The sequence below is a fragment of the Parasteatoda tepidariorum genome, chromosome 7 (genome assembly GCF_043381705.1).
Source record: "Parasteatoda tepidariorum isolate YZ-2023 chromosome 7, CAS_Ptep_4.0, whole genome shotgun sequence".
Lineage (NCBI taxonomy): Eukaryota > Metazoa > Arthropoda > Arachnida > Araneae > Theridiidae > Parasteatoda > Parasteatoda tepidariorum.
The window spans coordinates 51,831,104-51,852,901 of NC_092210.1; the positions used below are offsets into that span (position 1 = coordinate 51,831,104).

General features: G+C 28.4%; 1 protein-coding gene across 2 annotated transcripts in view; it reads right to left on the reverse strand.

Moving 5' to 3' along the window:
• Positions 1-13,777: 13,777 nt before the first annotated feature.
• The window catches only part of LOC107453792 (fasciculation and elongation protein zeta-2), a 48,614-nt gene continuing 40,593 nt past the window's right edge, over positions 13,778-21,798 (reverse strand). For both annotated transcript variants that reach the window (XM_043040895.2, XM_043040898.2), the window contains exon 9: positions 13,778-19,192. In XM_043040895.2, coding sequence (XP_042896829.1) covers positions 19,176-19,192 — 17 coding nt within the window. In that variant the 3' untranslated portion in view covers positions 13,778-19,175. The remainder of the gene's footprint in view (positions 19,193-21,798) is intronic.

The following is a 21,798-nucleotide window of genomic DNA, read 5'->3' on the forward strand; positions in this document are numbered from 1 at the left end:
CGTTACAGTTCGAAATTATTTTTATTTTTAAATTTATAAATTTTAATTCCTTTTTCTGCAATATAGTATTAATAAAGTATGGTTATTGTTAATCTCTCTCCTTATTCTTGCAAGCTATTTGTCAGTGCTTGCAATGAAGAATTCTAAAAAGGTAAAATTAATACATTATACATTTTTAATTAAAAAAATTTATTAAAATAGTTTTAAAAAAATCTCAGGTTATGCATACGGTATAGCCGAAAACGTATCAACACTTTCAAGAATCTAGTCCATTGAAATATATCTGACCATCATCATCACCATAATCTAGTTATACTTAAAATTTCACTTAATTTCTCATTAATCCATATCTAATTAACTTATTTATCCACAAAATTTCAGCGAATATCATTAAGCTGGAAGTTTTTGTTTCACTAAAGCTAGAGAACAAAAATAAAAACTTAACTTACACAAAATGGGAAGAAATTCTAATGCACATTCTTTATTATTTATTAAATAATTAAAAAATAAACAGTAATGTTGATATTTTTTCTCAATATTTTTATTCTTTGAGTAAATAGGAACTTTGCTATGGCGAAAAATTATTTTTATATGCATTTATAAAATTTCATTCCTATTTCTGCAATAAAGAACTAAATAAATGCATATGCTTGATTTCAAATACTCTTATAACATAGATTAAGGCAATTAAAGTAAAGTTAATAAAATCTGCAGGAATATATATATATATATATATATGAGGAAATGATGTTTTTTCAGTCACGACTGAAATTATATTTGAGCATTATACTTAGGAAGTAATAAAGTTCCAAATTAATTGAACCTGATATAAATGTGTTGAAGATCTAGCATTTCATGAACGAAGGCATGAGCACTATGAAATAAAATCGTTTTAAGAACTCATTTTGCCATTGTTGGTGCAGGAACAGATATCTGAAACTTTTATGCTTAGAATTGCATTTGTTTTTCGTCAATGCTATATTCTATCTATTACAGCAATTTTGAGATTCGTAGGAAAATTTTGCGCTGTAAAGCGCAAGTAGCATCACCGTTAGAGTTAGCATGAAAACGTGACTAATATTGGGGAGATTTTGCGTAGTGTTATGGTTGCTAACGTTAACGCTATTTGAACTTAGCAGTGCATGCGTAAAAATTTCCCAACCAATCACCGAGTTCATTAGGGGAAGAAAATAAAGTTATAGCTAACGTTGTTGTTAATTTACGTCGCACTAGAGCTGCACAATGGGCTATTGGCGACGGTCTGGGAAACATCCCGGAGGATGATCCAAAGATATGCCATCACAATTTTGATCCTCTGCAGAGGGGATGGCACATCCGCTTCGGTAGCCTGACGACCTGCGCTCGAAGTCGAGCACTTTACAGTAGCACAGTTTAACGAGGACCAATACCGCACAGCGCCGGTCCCTGCGCAGACTGATCCAAGTGGTCACCCACCCGCACACTGACTGCAGCCAGTGATGCTTGACTTCGGTGATCTGCTGGAAACCGTGTCTTAACGATCAGTCCGCTGCGGGACTATGGCTAACGTAAAACCAAAACTATGCAAAAGCTCTCTATTGTAGAGAAAATATTTTACAAAAATGTTAGAATATCGATAATTAATTTATGAATTATAACTTGCTATATTTCTGAGAAAATGTACCCCGGTGATAATTCTACAAAAAAATGAACTTAAAAAATTATGTAAGTTGATAAATGATTAGAAAGTGGCAATACTTTCTCCAGTATTTTTTTAAAAAATGCATTTTGTTCAAAAATTATTCTTAAATTATTATAATTTTAAGCTTCTCTCCGCAGTTAAAATGCAAATTGCTTTTCTTTTTCATCTAAGAATTGGTATATTCCGTAATACAGAACCGATGGAACATGCTATATATTGTTTAAAAAAAGGCAATATATAAAAATTAGTAAAAAACATTGCCGTACGTAAAGCGATTTAAAATTTCAATTCGCTGAAACGCTAAAAAAGGAACATAAAGACTGTTGATACCTTTATATTTTTTAGGGCGGATCTCTTAATTCCCTGCTTTTTACTTAAACAAATGATTTGGTGATAAATAAAATATTTTAAAATAGCAAACTTTTATTTTCAATGGAAAATAATATCCAACATAATGCAAACTGTATTTTTCAATGTAGTTTTTTAATTAAAATTAAAAATCATAAAATATGCATTTCGAAAACTGAGAATTTGATTGCTGTAGTTTGAGCACAGTTGTTAAACCAGTGAAAATATATCTTAAAATTCTGAAAATGAGTATTGTTCTATGCTAAAATTTTAACTTGTACCAAAATAGCTTTTTTATAGAATTATTTTATATACTGAAAAATATAATCAAATAAGAATTATGATGTCACGTTGAAAATGTGAACTGGGTAGTTCGAAAAGTAGAAAGGCAAATAAATGATCATTAATTTAGGCTTATTAATTTGCAACATTAAAATTGTGCAAATATGGGAGATAAAAAATATCTGAATTAACTTTCAAACATTAAGTTTAAATTAAAGACAAAAATACACCAAGGCATTCATGCAATACACACAAAAAAACGCAAAAGCACGATAAAATTATTAAATTCTCTAAAAAACAAATTTTGCTCTTTACGCCTCAGAATACATGTTTTTTATGTTTTTTTAACACATATATTTTTATAGATTTGTAACACATATGTTTTTATGGCTTTATAACATAAATGTTTTAATTCCTCAGCAAGTATGCTTGTTAATAACTATTTTCCTCATATATTTGTGATGAAATTTTACACTTAGTAATGCTTTAGTTATCTTTTCTAAACTATTCCGTATTCCATTCCATTAATTACACTCATATTAAACCACGAATGATCAACTTGTTCATTAATAAGCACTGTTATAATTCTACTCGAACTATAGAGAATTTATATGTTCCTACTGCAGTGAACTATTTGGCATTATTGTTAAATACTCGCTAGGGAACTAGTACGACTGATATCCATCGAAAGCTTATACATCGGTTGATTTGACACGGCATTCTAAACTATCCATTTAACAGAGAGAATATTAAATATGTCACAATAATGCGTATCTGTATAGAAAATTTCGAATGTGAGACTATAACATTTGGCGACAATGAAATTGCTTCTTGGGTTCCCAATCCTGAAAGAATTTATTGTGTCAACACACAAAAACCTTACCGAAAAAAGCTGATTGACTTTCATTGCTGAAATATTGCAGTTTCTCTTTTTATAAAATTGCTCTTATATTCAAGGTGAGACTGAACAAGGTGGCAAAACTTCTAGGGATGGTAGGGCACATCATAAGAATTGCATCTGAAATCATGACTAGAAACGTTCTCGTACGCCGTTAGGGACTCTTTCCTATTAGGAACTTTTTTCTTCTATTGTCTGCAAATCGATACTTTTATTTATCTAAATTATCTTAATTTTATATTTTCTGAAGATTGATGTCGAAAGTGGCCTTGAAATTGGTTCGGTATTAGATTTTTAATTATAATTTAAAAATTTTGGGACTCACTTGACAAGCTGACCAAATCTCTTTGTATTAGTTAATCTCTTTGTATTGTAAACTTTGTATTAAGTATTTAATACTGAATTAATTTAAAGGCCATTTTCGACAAGAAGTATTAGAAAACATGAAATCAAGATAATTTAGATAAATAAAAGCACTTGTTCAAAGACGCACGTAAAAAAAGCTCATAATAAGGTGGCCCCCCTAGCGGCACATGATGATATTCCTAATCATGCTAATCAATCAGTAATTTTTTATCCTTATGATTTAAAACTATTTGCCATATAGATCATCATTATTGTTAAATACTCCTCCCTACTACCTCCACTAGAAGTTTTATCATTTTGTTCAGATTCACGTAGAAAAATGAACGCTATCTGCATGTTACAGACTAATTGGAAAATTCACTAACTCCCCACGTCACTCAACAATGAGAAAACGAGACATTTAGCCTAACAAATGAAGCTAGATGAAGCTATATATATATATATANGTACATACTATATATATATATATATATTTAAAATCCCGAAACTTTTCTATGAGCAACTACGATGCATGTAGTTTTCAAACACGTTTCCAATTTTCCAATTTTTAAATCTTTAGAGCTAAAAGTTTCAGCAATAATTTTGTAATATAGCAAAAATTTTGTTCAACAATAATCAGCAATAATTTGCAAGGAAAAAAATCCTTTTTTTAGCATTATGGTTTTTGCAGTAAATCTGCACATTTATTTACTTGTATATTAGTTATAACATTTTCTAGCGCTCCCTACATCCAAGATTAATAAGAAAAAAAATTCCAGAAATTATCGAAAGCAGATATGAATAACATGCTGAAAACATTTTAATTTTCAAAACATTTATTCGCAGCACAATTTTATTTCATGCTGATTGTGAAAAAAATTGCTTCGAAGTTCTATCTTCAACAGAAAAAATATAACTAGGGACTCAATTAACGTGTAATCAAAAAAGCATGCATGTAAAAAAGTTTTGTTTTTGCCGGAAAAACCACTGTCTTTTTTGGAAAAGTACAAATAGAGTAATGGTTTTTTTTTCAGTGTGTTTGAAATCATTTGAAAGTTTAAAGTGGGCAATAAATTAGTTTTCAATACTTTTGTCTGTATTTGACGCCTTAAAATTAAATTTTCTAATCTAATTATTTTAATGTCACAAAAAATCATTTACGACTTCATAATGAGATACGCTAAACAACTGGTTAGTGAAACGCAGAAACGAAACTTAGGAGGTAGGATTCAGACGCCAACTGTGTCATAATTAAAATTACTGGCGCGATTGCTTAAAAAAAGATTGCTGGAAACAGACAACCGAAAACGTATTGCTGTGAACATGGAGACATTTTTACGGGGATCCCAAATATGACTGACAACTTAAAAAATAGAATAAAGAAAAACGCAAGAAAATATAAATGAGTGATTTTCAGCTTTATGCTTAGGAAACTAACAATTTTTTTCTACCAAAAGTTCAAAATTACTGACGTATTTCACTAACAGAGGACACTGCTAACTAAAAAATAAAAATAAAAAATAAAAACTATGTTTTCAGTTGCGTGTCAGAGTATTTCAGCTAAATGATTCTCACAGACGACTGTAAATTTTGTTCTCTGACTAAACCATGTGTTTGCTACAAATAGTTGGTATTTTAGAAATATTGTTTTATAATTTTTCTCACAAACTGTGTACCTGGTTTTAAAACTTGGTGGGACGAAACAACTTGTTCCCTAAACAAAAAGCATCAAATTATCCATTCTTTATCCTTTTGCTTCCTTTTTTATTGATATTTAAAATGTCTCATTCTTTTTGAGATACTAGGTTCTCAAATGCTATAGAATACTAGTTAAAAAAAAATTTAAAAAAAAATCTTTTTTTAAATGAAAAAGAAGTCAGTTTGCATATTTTAAATAATAGAAATTACATTCTGCCACTTTAATTTCAGTGCAATTTTTCCTTCTAGTTAAAATTCAATACTATAAAGAAAAAAATGAGGTCGGTATAGTATTTTTTCTCCAATGAATATAAATCACTTTTTCTGGATAGTAAGAAAGGAAAAAGTGAAAGAATTAACCCCTGTTGGCCCTATCAGACCTATCCATTTTAGTTAATGGGTAGTAGGTTGTAAAAGTTGTCAGACGATGAATGATTACAATTGAAAGAATCCTAAGAAGCCTTTTCCTTATGCACTTAGCTTTTATTTTTGCAGACAAAAGAACAGGATTCCGTTTAAGCATAAAAGAGCCAGAATCAAATCCGTTATTCTTAGTTTTTCCTTTCCCTATTGAGCACAAGGACCAAATTACAAAAATATTCCAAAAAAACAGGGAAAAAAACTGTTCTGTTTTTTTTTTGTTTTTTTTGTTTAATTAAATAAAGTTTTTTTTTCGCGATGCTAAAGCTTTTGTTCGGTATTACAACAAAAATTCATCAGGGGGAAAAAATCCGTAGGCAAGTTTTTAAGGAATGAAGGAATGTATGTAATAAGAGACTAAAAAAATCTATAAATAAATATAAACATGCTGAAGTAAGGGGTCTGGTCAAAAACAAAGTAAGTTTTTTTTTTTAATTTAATGCTTTTTTGACAGGGAATAACTGAGTCGATAAGCGAAAGAACTGAGGCTCTAATTTGAAGTCAGTGCTCTCTTCGTGGTACAATGCAGAGCTCGAAAAATATACTGCACAACATGGCCGGAACATGTAAAAACTTCGATTGAACCTGAATTTTCTTAACTAACTTTTTCCGACCAGGCATGTAAATATTCAATCAGATAAAACGTTATTTTCCAATTAATCATCCATCCAATTTTGACGAAAATCCCCAATATATTGAATAAAAGGAATAAATATAAACAAAAAGCATTTATATCTTGCTCAGACAGCCCACAGAGGGCCAAGGCCTACTGTACCCACGCTCTGCGGCGCAAGAGGAGCAGATATTCCGGTTAGGTGGTCAGCCGAGAGTGGAACCCGCAGTGATGAGTTCCCAAGCATGTTTGGTTCTCATTTTATCGACCCACTGAAGGGATGAAAGGCTGAGTCAACCATGCCCGGCCCGAGGATCGAACCCAGAACCTGTAGCGCGATAGAGCGAGGCGCTACCACTCAGCCACCGGGAGTCACATATACAGTCGACTCGTGTTATAACGACCCTGTGATAGAACGACCAACATGATATAACGACCCTGTGAAGGAGTCCCAATTCACATCCATAAAAGATAACGTTATTTTACTCTTGCTATAACGACCGTAAAAAAGGTCAACTCCTAATATAACGACCCTCTCTGAATTTGAACACCGCTCTTTTCTAACTTCCTATTGGAAAGTGGGGTTAAATGGTTGACCTTGAACAAGCACACATATGTTAAGTCTTCTTAATATGTAACTTCAACAAATTAATGCACATCAAAAAATTAATGTCTTCGTCTGATGAAGTCTCGTTTATGTTCCTCGGTTTACTCTTCTTTATAATACTGCAGATTATGTACATAAAAAAAAATTCGTTATATATACCGCAAATTATGTACATCAAAAAATTAATTCATTAGAAACTAGATTTTTTTTTTAGTCATACTATGTTTTTTAGTCTGCACTTTAAAATAAAATTCTTAATTGTTAACAGTTGTAATTCAATTGTTAAAATGTCATTATGTTTTATTAATGTATGCATCCTATCCTTTTTTAGTTTATAACATGTATACCACAAATAGTATATGCATGCATTATGACATTTGAAACCATTATGTGACCGATTTTCAAAGGAAATTTGCTCATTTTGATATAGCGACCATTTGATATAACGACCAGATTGGGGCAGTCCCGATGGGGTCGTTATAACGCGAGTCAACTGTATTTTATAAAGCTTAAATATTATTGGATTTAGCTATATAAATAAGAATTTTGTTAACAAGGTGAGGTTATTCTTTTTTTTTTCATCTTTCTAGCCTCGCTTATATTTATTTTTAAACAAAAATTTACACCAAGCTCTGCGAATAAGAAAATATGAATATAAATGTTTTTAACATCATTGGGGTCTCCCTGGCAGAGCGGTATCGCCCATCAAACGCAATGTGAAGCGTGGAGGGGGCGGGTTCGAATCCCGTCGTAACCCTGGATGTATTCTTTGCGATGTCCTTCTCTAAATTGTTCTATCTGTCCTTCTACTTGACAAAGGTTTATAAGCCTAAATTGAGCAAACAAGCCTGCAAATGTATGTGATTTCAATAAACAATTTGAATGCAAAGTTGCAGAGTTCCCTGCCAACGCATAGCTAACAAAAGAAATTATGCAAGTTTAATAAGTCACTTTAGTGATCGGAATATTTAAAATAGTATTGAGAAAATCCAAGTAAGAAACTACAGGGGGAAAAAATAGTTACATACATATCCCTTTTCACTCCGAATCAGAGCATAGAGATTCTATCATAGCTTTCCATCTCACTCTATTTGTGGCCAGATCCCGCAGTGAACTGATCGTTGAGACACGGTTCCCAGCAGATCACCGAAGTCAAGCATCACTGACTGCGGTCAGTGTGCGGGTGGATGACCACTTAGATCAGTCTGAGTAAGGGACCGAGGGTGTGTGGTATTGGTCCTCGTTAAACTGTGCTACCGTAAAGTGCTCGACTTAGCGTGCAGGTCGTTGAGCTACCGAAGTGGGGGTGCCATCCCCTCTGCAGAGGATCAAAATTGTGATGGCATGTCTTCGGATCATCCTCAGGGATGTTTCCCAGACCGTCGCCAATAGCCTATTGTGCAGCTCTAGTGCGACGTAAATGAACTACAACAACAACTATTTATGGCCAGATATTTTGTCTCTCTCCATGTCTTTCCTCTTGTTTACAATTTGTTTGCAATCTTCCTGCACTAAGTATTTTTCGGTCTTTCTCTTATTCTATTGCCCTGGGGGTTCCAATCAAAAACTTGTTTTACTTTAAATTTTTCAGGTTTCTGTAAAACATGACCAATCCATTTCGATTTACGTTTTTTAATTTCCAGATCAAATGGTTTCTGTTTCTGCTTTTCTAAGAATTTCTGCATTACAAATTTTATAGAACCACTTAATTATGCAAGATTCTTCTTAAACAGTTTTAATGAATACTTGAAGTTTTTTCATGTTCCTTTTATTGCAGAGCCATGACTCAGATCCATATAGTACAGCAAAGTTAACATTAGATTCTAACTAGAATAGATTTAACATTAGATTAGATTTTGTTGAATTTATGTTTTTGTTTTTCCAGAATTTATTGAGACTGGCAAAACTGCTTCGGGCTTTGTTAAATCTATTTAGTACATCTTCATCAGTTCCTTCTTTGTTGTTAATTATACTTCCAAGATATGTAAAACTGCTTACCTCCTCTGGTATATTATTTTCTAAGAATATGTCATTTAATTGTTTAGGATTAATTTTCAAAATTTTAGTTTTATTTTGGTTGATCATAAGCCCATTTTCTTTGACTTTACGTTTAAAATTCTTGTGTTTGCTTGCATCAACTTCAAGGGGGGAAATACTTACATGAGTTTAACGCCACATCATATTCATTAACTCGGCACCCTATTTTTCAAATGAGGATCCAGAAAATCACAACGATCAATAAAAGAAATAGCCTTAAAAATTTTCTTTCGTGTCTTAACTATTTCATAAAGTTTGTGACTCATTTTTAAAAAGGCATTCAATAGAGTGAATCATTTAAAAATTTCCGTTCATTTTTACATTTTATGAGAGAACAATTTTCAGGATTTTTCAAGCACTTTATTAGTTTCTTTTAAAAGTGGTAATTTTATATATTTATTTATTAGAATACACTTTATACACGTCAGTGAACATAATCTTATAAGGGTACAATTAATTGTCTCAATCATCATAAACATAATTTGCCGCAAGTTTAATTTTTTAGGGATGATTTTGAAACAGAAAATCTGACTTAGTAACCATGTATATTTCTATCCTAAAAGTTCTTAGAAAAAATTTCAATTTTCACCTTTTTTTCTACATACCTTACATGCACTTTTTTTTTTTTTTTACATAGCAAGTGAATGAGTGAACGAATGAGTGAATGAAGGAATGAAGTTATAAAACTTAATCAGATCATAATTAGTAGTTTGGCTATCAATAACTACTAAAACGTTTAGGTGCAAAACACGAAAAAAAATCACGATTTCAAATTTGTTCACTCAAAATCCAATCTATCAGTACAAAAAAATAGTTTCCAACTTCTTGATAATTTCTGTAAAAATAATAATAATGAGATTCGTGATTTTTTAACAGATTTCAACAAAACTTTGTGAAATTATTCTCTCATCTAAGTACGTGTATTTAATTTGTAAGCGCTTAATAAAAAAAAGGAACTTTTCTATTTTGCAATTTATTTGATGCATGTGCGCTCTCTTATTGTTAATTTAAATACTTTAAAAAATAATTGACAAATGAAATTCAAATTTCAAAAACAGAAAAATTTTCTAAAATAGCATACAAAATTTATCATTTCAACATAAATCCCAAAACCTTTTAGATTTAAGTACAAACATCAATTTATTTGTATATTACTAACATCAACCATCATATAGAGATTACATTATACAGATGTCAAAATTTCATAGCATAAAAGGCAGGAAAGACAAAGCTACATCAAATTCAAGCAACTTTGTTGTCAAGAAAGCAAGAATCAAAATGTGGCATAAACTAAGTCTGATACAAAAAGAAACGACAGGAAACAAATAATAAAAAGCTAATTCAGTAGAGTATCTCGGGATTGTACCTGTAAATTCATTCAGAGTTAGGTACTCCCGGGTCAGCACAGTATTTTTTTGCTAGGAAAGATACTTGCATCTAACAACAACAAAAAAAAAAAAAAAGTCGTTCATCGTCTCAAAATTCGTCATAAGTCTCAAAAGAATTTCTTTGTAAATTAATTATAATTAAATTTCTTTCATTCTCTACTAAATTCATCTTAAAATTTCATTCAATACACGAAGAGTCAATCAAAAACATGCTTTTAACGAACAATTGGGCATATATATTAGGCACACAACCAACAAGAGATAATTAGTTTGCGTAGCAGCAACTTCTGTTAGTCATTGCAATAACCACAATTCCGTTTTTATCCGTAATCTAACTAGAGCAGTGTTTCTTAACCTTTTTGGTTTAATGGACCCTTTTTCAAATTTTTTAAGAAGTCACAGACCACCCCCTGTAGAAAAAATTATTGCAAAAACCATCAATTATTTTTACTTTACTTTATTTTCAATTGAAATAAAATTTGAAGGCTACTATGTGTTTTTAAAAATTTTAAACTTTTATATGGTTTGCAAATGTGGCTCCTCATATTGTGGAGGATATCTGGCATATCTAAGAGAAAAGAGCAAAGGGACAGCTCATAAAAAATGAGGGGTTGATGGAGGATTATAAAAATAGCAAATCGGATGTAATCAGGGGATTGCCCCGGATGGTTCAAACGGAAAGCCGGTTGGTGCTGAATGTTAAAAATATGACAGGAATATTAGAGGGTCCGCACTGAATTCGGGGTATCTCAATCACCTAGTTTCAAATTTGTATGTATTTTCATCGTTTAGAAAAAAAAAGATCAATGTTATTTAAATATTATTAATCCCATCGTCTTAAAAGTACTTGGCGTACCCCCAAAATATGACTCACGGACCCTTAAGGGGTCCATGAACCACAGGTTAAGAAACCCTGAACTAGAGAGATGCGTAAGCTGACGTCACTTCACTTACCTGACTACAGGAATTATATTAATGATCGATCACTTAGTAGCAACCAAATCATGGGTCAAAACTAGTTGCTAATATTGCGGTAATTGTTTCAATGATAGTACAAATACTAGGTAATACATGATATGCAAGGTAACCAATAAAGCTCTTGCCCTTTTTAATGGCATTCATTATTTATTACTCATATTATTAGAATAAATATACATGGCGGGCGACAAAATAATTGAAAAACTTCTACACAAATACATATTTCTCCAGAAATACTTAACAAATTATTTTATAACTTCAGAATTATTTAGATCATACGATTTGCCGTACATATCATAGAATTTTAAATCTTTCACAAGCTTGGGGGAACGACAATAAATTACACATGTTTTTGAACACGTTATGCCAAAAAATGCTGCAATAGACTTGTGATAGTTATTTTGGTTATTATATTCAATAATTACACAAAATCTTGTAAGCCTAGCTTAAAAATTTATGAAAATATGGACATTTTTATAAAAAATTCTTTTGCCTTAAGTTTTTTTTTTTTTTTTTTCTTGTTACAATTTTAAAAATATTCATTAAAATTAAAAAAAAATTTAGAGCAATTCAAAATTAATTACAAAATTTTAGCCTAAAAATTGAGAAAATTTTGCTTAAAACTGTGAATAATATGAGTTATAAAAGTTGATATTTTATACTGCGCATGCAAAAATTTAAAAAGAAAAAAAATCTCAATTTTTGTTGCGAATCGTATTTGGCAACGAATGAAAAAAGACCGCTTTGTAGTTTAAAAGTTCAAGCAATTTTCAAAGTAGTTATCGTGTTTTTAAAAAGAAAGGTCAATATGACAAGGCGTTTTCTACAAATATTATTTTATATCATAAGACAGAATTCAATAATAAATGATAATACCATACAATAAACGTTCATACACCAAAATGTGATTTAAAAAGGAAAGAAAACGGGCGAAAAAGATACTTTTATGGGGGATGATCAACAACAATGAGGTGTCACTTTTATTAAATCTTGTTTAATAGCACAAAATAAAATATGTGAAAAAGCCCTTATCATTTTGAGCATTCTTTTATTAAGTACGAAAACTACTCAGAAAATTGCTTTAAACTTTTTAAATTTTTAATACATTCGAATCGCTTTTTTTTTTCTAAATTATTAGTTGCCAAATACAATTCACAAAATTTTAAAAAATACGTTTTTAATTTTTTCCGTGCACGTGTAGTTTAAAAGTTCAAAGCAAAAATTTTATACTTAAGTTTAAAATTGCTCTAAAAATGTTGCTTAATTTTATTGAATAATTTAAAAGTAAAAGCAACAGAAAACAGAAAAATTAGCTTTTTATAAAAATGTCGATATCTCCATAAATATTTAAGCTAAGCTTACAAAATTTTAACCTACATATAATAACCAAAATAGCTGTCAGAAGTTACACATCTATTGCTTAACTTTCTGACATAGGATGTTCAATAACATTTTCCGTTTGTAATTTATTGTCGGTCCTTCAAACCTCTAAGAGTTGGAAACTTCAGAGATATGTATGAGAAATTGCGTGATATAAACACTTTTGAAGTTATAAAATAATTCGTAAAATATTTCTGAATAAATAGGAAAAAAATGTAGTAGTATAGAAGTGTTTCCATTTTATGTCCACCCCCTGTACATACATATTTGAAATTTTACTTTTTTACCCATTGGTATTTTTCTTAACTAATGTCTTAAAAATAAAAAACAAATAAATAATGGATTATTGATTTAATACTAACGTAATTAAAAGTTTCAGAACTGATTAAAAAGAAAGAAAAAAAATCCTAACTCTTGCAGCCCAAGACTCTTCCACGGAACCCTAGTATTCTGAGGAACACCTTTAGCGAAACGTTGTTTAATATAAGCTGCAATAACAAATTTGAAAAACAGCTATCCTCAAAACTAGACCTCTTCCAAGACCTTAAGGCTGTTCTTCGAGGAACAATTGTACGTTTGTAATAGTTCACATGAACTATTGTGAGTTTGTAATAGTTATTCAGGAATGCTAGTTCAGCCCATCTTTAAACCCTTTATTTCAATAATTGATATTGCACAAAATGCTTACATGAAGAAAAAAAACTAAAAAAAATTTTGTGATACTTTTTAAATTTTGAAAAATTACTCTTAAGCTGCATTGTTAAGGCTCATAAAAATATGTATAAGTTGTAAACTGGTCTTATATTTTACATATTTAAATCTAAGTGAAAAAATCTCGCCAAATTTGTGATTTTTAAAAAAAAAAATTAAGGAATTAGTCTGTTTTAAGGTCTAAACAATTTTTCTCAAGAATCAAGTATAAATAATTTAAAATTAAAGTTTTGCTTCACCTTTAAGGCCATGAAAACAGTGGCTTTCATTTTCCTCGACAGAAAAAAAAACCACCTAAATAAAAATATTGCAAAATTTACGATAAGATTTGTGATAAAATCTTGTATCATCATCAGTCCACAGTGCATAAAAGAAAAATAATGAAACATACTCATGATAAAGGGATCTTTAATAAACAGATTTCATAATAATATTGCAGTTTAATAAACTGTTATCAACATATCTTTATACATAACATAATTCCATAACTTAAATAAGAGTCATTATCAATAAATATAATACATATTACACAACTTTGTCATGGTATACTACATATCACACAAATAAACGTAATTCTCTTCAATAAATACACAACAAAGAAAAAACTATTCTCAGTTTATACTTATTGAAAAATTAAAATTGCCATCCCTATTATCGGTAAATAAAAGAAAAAGTTTTTCTAAATACAAATCACGTTAAAATTGGCACAAGGTTAGGTTAAATCATAATGAGCAAATACACACTAATTTGCTGAGCGCTCGTTCAATTAATATCTGAAGATTCAGCTAGTGCAAACAACACACACTTTGATGAAAACAATCAAACGTGACAGACAATAATCACTAATATCTAATGTATGAAATAAATTAACATGAATTATATCACAATTACTTTATACACTCTAGAACTCTCTCTGACAGGTTGGAACAGTAAGAGTTTTTAATTTAAAGGGAAAGTCACAGTACGTGTAATTGGACCTACATTTAGGATCAGGTTTTTGCTAAAAACTAGATTTTAGGCTAAAGGCATACAAAAATATTTAATTAACGCAATTGCAATTTATATATGAAGTCTAATCTTAATTACTAAATACTTTTCATTGTTCAATTACACATGGCATATATAGTATCAATTCTAAAGTTATATTTAAAATGTAAAATACCAGGTGTGCCAAAAATGACGTATAATTCATAAAACCAATTAAAGAGAAATCAAACAAGATGGAAATGTACAGTTTGCTGCATTCAGCTTACAAAAACCAGTTCATTTATTCTCTTCTAAAATCGAAATTGATTACAAAACTAGTCAACAGATGGCACAATTGATTAAGAAAATCTATAATGGAAAACATTTGTAATTGTGTATACATAAAATTTGCCGTTACACTACACTATATTGAACAGTAAATGTTTTTAAAACATTTATTTATAGATTACTTTAGACAACAGCACAATCAGTTGATGAATTTTGAAACTAAGTTTTTAACCTCAGTTAGTATAAGTCCCTAGTTTACTAAGTAGATTGCCGTAAATTCTAAAATCAAAACGCAGCAAACGATGTTAAATTTTCAAATGGTCAGCCATTTATTTTTGGGACACATGGTATACAGATAATGAAAACTTCAGAGTTACCAAACTGTAATGAAGCTTTACCATAGTAACAAAAATAATTTTCACAGCTTGCATTAAAATGGAGGAAAAAAAAGAATATTACCTAAATTACATGCCGAGCAATATACAATTATATAATTGTATATTGCTCATATATTGTATATTATATAGTATACAGATGAACAATAAAATTATTTTTTCAAAATATAGCTTCAAATTCAGTTAGTAAACAAAAAATTTGTCTGATAATAATAAAATAAAGGATAATTTTCAAATTGAAAAATGGCAGTAAAAATAAGTGTCTAGTCACAAATTTTAAATAAAATGTTTTAGAAAAAAGGGACAATCTGTTTTTCAGATAATTAAACTTTCCTTAGTTTTGAAAGATTGTTCGAAATTTCATAGTTGGCTTCTCTGAAGCTACATACAGTATAAATAATTTAAACATCCTGTTATAAACCCAATTTATGACAAAGAAAATTTATCTTAATAACAGTGGTTAAATTCTGTAAATTTTTTTCCCACGTTTAATGAAATAGCATTGGAAATAATTTAATTTTCACTAAATAAAAAAAATTATATTATTTAATTTGATTTATTATTTTATTTTAAAACTAAAATAACTATTATTTTCTTTCAAAAATAAAACTTCAAAGTAAATGCTGGAAATAAAAACTACATAATACTTTTTATGGATGATTATATAAAATCATATAAATGTGGAGAAAAAAAAGCATGTTTCATTTGCATTCTGTAAAACCAAACATGGCTGTTTCAAAATAAAATTTTGAGCAAATCAGTAATCAGTAATTTTATAAATCAGCCTAAAATTTAAGGCTTAATATTTTCTAATATCTGAAAACATTACTAATTAAATTGTACCTTGAATTCCTTTAAAGCATAAAAGATTAAAATAGCTTAGTTAAAAGAAAAAATCATTTTCAAAAAATTTTGAAATTTTAAGCTAAAGTAAGAAAGAAAAAAAAAATGCTTTTAACTCTCCTATAAATTAATTTTAAAAAAACTTGGTTTTAATTTTATGCTTAATAATATGTACAAATATAAAATAAACAAAGATTATAAAAAGAAAGCATAAAGATTTAAAGTATAACCAGATAATTCAAGGCATGAATTAACTGCAGTAATTGTTTATGCAGAAGACTAATTTTAAAACATTGTTGAAAGACAATAAATCACAAATACAAAAACTTAGTAATACAACACCTTAATATAAACTTTGCAGAAGATAAAAAAAACTAAATAATAAAGTAAAACAACAAATCAGACACAAATTATGAAGATAAATTAAAAATATCAAAAAAACAATCATAAAACAAGGAGTTTTAATTTTTTACAAAAAAAAAAAAAACATACATATTGGGAAACAAACTAGCCTTTATTACAATAATTGTTAAATTAGGCATAGTAGTAAACAATAAAAAGAAACTTATAAGTATTCTACCAAAAGAAATGTATTTGGAAAATAGAACTTGTAATGAACATTATGTCAATATGTTTAGGCATACTAAAATACGATCTAATTATTATATATTTTTATAATTTAGGTATTAAGTTATATGAAGTTATCTACTGCAAATACTGAGATTTAGCTATAAATATTTTACAGTTTACTGAGTGACAAAGTAAAGCTATACTTTAAGGGAGCGACCCTTGACTCATCTTAATTTTTTTTTCCTACTTGAGCACTTTCTTTTAATACTCTAAATTATACAAATATCAAAATACATCTTAGTTATTAAAATATGTGCAAATCGCTGAGCAATAAATACATTTTAAAATAGAAGTATTCTAAAATACCATTATACATTTGGTTGCTATTAAATATAATTACGATAAAAATAATTTTAAAACTAGTAAATGAGTTACATAATTTGATTGCAAGGAAAAAGATTAAATTTTCTTTTTAACTTTCAATTTTTTTCAACAAATTTAATTTATATTCAAGATTTTTTACGAGAATCCCAAATAGTAAGATAGAAACATCCCAGCAAAAAAAAATTTTTTAGGAAACTTGTCAACTAAGAAAACTTCAATAGAAATCATCACGAAAAAATGAATTTTATTAAAACATTTAATGACTTAACATTATTATAAATTTAACTTATTTTTATTTTACTGCAAACAAATAAATATAAAATTAGCATTGCAATTTTCACTTATAACTTAGAAAATAGAATCAGATAAACAAATTAATAAAACGACTTAGACTCACTTTTAGCTAAATTTAGAATGCTATATAAATTTAATCTAGCATTTACAATAACAACAGTCATGGAATTTAAATTTTCAACAAATTTCTCAGAATTACTGACAAACACTCAATAAAAAAATAGCGTATACATAATAAAATCATAAGTAATTGAGCACAATAATCATAGTATAATCATACATGTTATACACGAATGGGTTAAATAAAAATCATTTAACAAATACGAACAATCAGTTAAATTAAAGAAGATATTATCCGATTAAAAAAATTCAATAAAATATTTTGTACAATTTCAATACAGTAGAAACCTAATCAGAGAATAATGCCTGATCATCCGATTCTTTGATTATCTGACACCTTTTCTGACGCATATTAAAAGCGTCCCAACACACATTGCATTAATGCAGCTAATATTACTAAATTACTGATTTATTTTTGAAATTGGGTCATTAAACACCACATTCAATTCAAATTAGTTCTATTCAATTACTGATATGAAGATAATGAAATTTGAATACTGGAAAACGACAATTGAGATGTTTAAGATGGCATTACTTTACTCACCTACCGACCAAAAATGTACAAGCGATTAATCTGTTACTAGTAACAAATAGGAATTTGTTTCATTTAAAAGTAAATTTTTGATTCTGACAACTTTAAATTTCTGAAAAAAATCTGCTTCAATGGGTGTCAGGTAATCAGGGTTTAACTGTAATTGCAAAATAAAAAGATCAAAACATTAAGTCGATAATTCAAGTTTTCATTAACGAAGCACAAAATGAAAAAGGTGTGCTTTTTAAATTAGAATTCCCCGAGCAAAACAGCAATTCTGTTAATTACTTTTAATACATACATAAAAATGATTTAATTTTTCCAAACACTTAGCCAATAAAATCAATTCATTTTATTTTAAGCATAATGTATTATCAATTAAAAAAATAAATCACTAGTTGTTAAAAACATGGGATGCCTTACCTACTTCTTACACTATCATTTTGTCACAACTTTTAATAGGGAAAGAAATAAAAGCTTTCTAACAATATTTTTTACATCCTTAATATAACTCCTCTATACAATACTAAAAAGGCCACAAAATGAAGAGAAAGTGGGAAGAGAGATTCTTCAATCAAACAGGTTTTACACCCTCTGATATAAAATTATTGATGAGATATGATTATATTATTCTAATAATAAATAAGAATGAATTTAGAATAAAATGATGTATAGTGCTGGATGCAATACTTAATATTTATATTCATACATAAAATTAACAGGCACTAACCACATTAAGCTGGTCTTTCCATACAAAAGCATTACTTTAAATATTCTTTACATCACATTGTCAAAATTAATGCCTATTACAATTACAAAATTGATCATTGTGACATAGATATAGCAATTTCATTAATCATTGTGACATGAAATATTTTTCAATGAATAAGCAATTAAGTAGCTTATATGAGTAGCTTATAAGCAATTAAGTAGCTTATAAGTAGCTAATAATTTCTAAAGAGAGACATGATGCTATAAAACAGCATTTCATTGAGAAGATTGGTCATCTGCGTCAAATCAATTATTGGAAAAATTTTAATTGTATAGTTTACATCATTTCAAATAAATACTTTATATACACATAGCACTTTAATTAAATCGAAAAATACTTTCCACGCATCTGAGGTAAAATTTAATTAAGTCAAAACTGGTGCAAAATTCTAGGACCATAAGCTCCAATTTTAATTAAGTTGTTGTACTAGAAGTAGTAGTAATCAATGCAGTTAAATCCTTAATTGCTGCTTAACTACAATTCTTGAAGCATTTCCCCGTCTGAGAAAAATGATGATATACTACAATGTTGAAACATAACATCAAGATAAACAGAAACATTATTCCTCTGAGAATGTGGTGAATTCAACGAATAGCCATAGCAAATTCAGCAACAAACGAGTTGTTCATGTCGGGCAGAGAACTGAAAGAAAAAGAAAATAAATTTTAAAAAATTTATATAAATATTCCTAGAATAAAAAATAAATATCATACTAAACAATTGCCGAAATTTTTTGAAATTACAAACCTCAACAATTCCACAGCACTAATATTTCTATCCAACTAACACCACTTGATTTTTTTTAAATACTTAATTCAATATAATTTCAATACAATTAATATATTCAACATAGTTTTTTAAATATATTATTCAGTGATTCTACGTACATGTCAAACACATCAAAAGTCGCTGAGAGGATGCGAAAAAAGTTAAGATACATCATTTGTAAGATATAATTCTTATGGTAAAAAAAATGGGCAAAATTAAACTTTAAAAAGAAAAAATAAATAAATAAAAGAAAAAAATAAATAAATAAAAGAAAAAATTTTGGTACTAGAGAAAATGCAAAATAAAAAGATGAATACTAATGCAAGAAACAGAATATATGAAGACAAATTTAAAATAATTATGATAAATTTAGCTCAGACTGTTACTGAAAAATATTAGTGATAGGTGAAAAAATGGGCATTATCAGATTTAAGTAGGCAAAATTAACGTTTAAAAAAATAAAAAATAAATAAATAAAAGAAAAAATAAAGAAAGAAAAGAAAAAATAAATAAATAAAAGAATAAATAATTAAACAAAATAACAATTTTTGGTACTAGAAAAAAATGCAAACAAAAAAGATGAATACTAATGCAAGAAACAGAATATATGAGGACAAATTTAAAACAATTATGGTGATATCAGCTCAGACTGCTATTTCTGAAGAATATTATATCAGAGTGAAGAAGAATAAAATTGTGTATGTACTGAAGAATATAAATGAGAGATTTGTATTATTTTAAATGGTGGCCTTATTTTAGTAAAAAAGCACTCGGAAGTTTGAAAGGCCAGGGCTTATGCACACGTCAATGTCTTATGTCATAAATCACTTATTAATATAGGTTTTAACACGTGTCATCTTTAATAGTTGTTTCTGGTACATAGTATGCCCTTATTAAAACAAATTCAAAATCATGAGTATTTTTCCCTCATAATGAAAAATGTAAAATTTCTTCACAATAACAATACTAATAAAAAAACTCTTAGTTAAATGTTTCTATTGCCCTTCTATTCTTATTAACTTTCCATTAATCACTGTTTTACAAAATATTTTTGGATTTTAAAATGCTATTTTGAAACAGAATTCTTAAGCTGCCATGTGTTAATTTTAAAAACCATTCTTTGCCATTTCAATAAAAAAAAGAACACAATATCTAACTCCTGACCTGAAATGTTCATTCCAAAGAAGTAAATATTTTAGGTTATGTTTATGCAGCTCAGTCAATCTCATAGAATAATGAGTAACATGAAAATTGCAGTAAAAAACACACAAAAATTATTCTATTACATGGAAACTGGGGAAAGTTTGTAGGTTTATTGAATTTTTTTTTACAAAAAATGCTATATTTATAAGCAGTTTGTTACTGTATGTGATGATAGGGAAGAATCAGAAGGAAAAAAAAGAATGAGGTGAGAGCCTCCGATCCTATAGCATAAGAGGAAGATGACAAAGCAGAAAAATTTCAACAAGAAGTAAACATTTCAAATAAAAATATGTCAGTCATGAACAATGTAAGATAATTTATTAAATCTGAAACTCAATTATAACGTGAAACATATAAAGCTAAGACCTCAAAAAACATAGTTCTAAACTAAAAAAACTTAATTCTAAATGAAAAACATAAAACAAACTTTTTGACAATAAGATTATTAAGAAAATTAATTTTCTGAGGATTGCAAGTGAACAATATAACACAGTAGATTGAAAATATAAGAAAATAATCCAAAACTCAAAAGAGCAGCAATTTCTTGTAAAAACAGCACATCAGAGGTTTAATCCGTTTAAAAATTGTTAAGTTTATTTGTAAAACAATGCATTTAAACAAAGCAGTTTCATCTTCGCAATATAACAATCAAAATTATGCCTCACAGATGAATGGTCTTCGTTCATAAACACCTCATAAAAAATTTAGAAAATGCTAAAAAAAAATTGAAATATTCTTAAAATGTTATTATTGATTGAATACAGGCAAATTTCATAATTTACATAAATCAAGAATAACACCAACACTTGAGTTCCAAATTTAAGCAGAACAAAAAATATTGAAAAATAGCAAAAAATGATATTCTTTTTAAGATCATTTTTATTTGCTCAGATAAATTTGATGAATATTTTGTCATTGAATATTTCAAATGTAAAAATTCATTCCTAACAAGAAAACATTAAAAGCAATTCCCTAACTACCCAGCAATGTAATTATGAATTTTATATCTAAAAACAAGAGAGAAAATTCTTAGAAATAAAAAAAAAATAGAGGATTTTGTTTGTTTGGCCAAATCAAGTAAGATTAGCAAAAATAAGAGAAAGATAAAAAGTAACAAAGTAAAAGAAAGAAAAGAACTTAAAATATGACTTATAAAAGAAAATTTTTAACTGAGAACATTTAACAACATTGAAACTTAAAGAAAGAACAAGAAACTTTTAGCAATAACTTTAAATTAACACAATATATTTAAATTAAATGAAAAATATGTATAACAA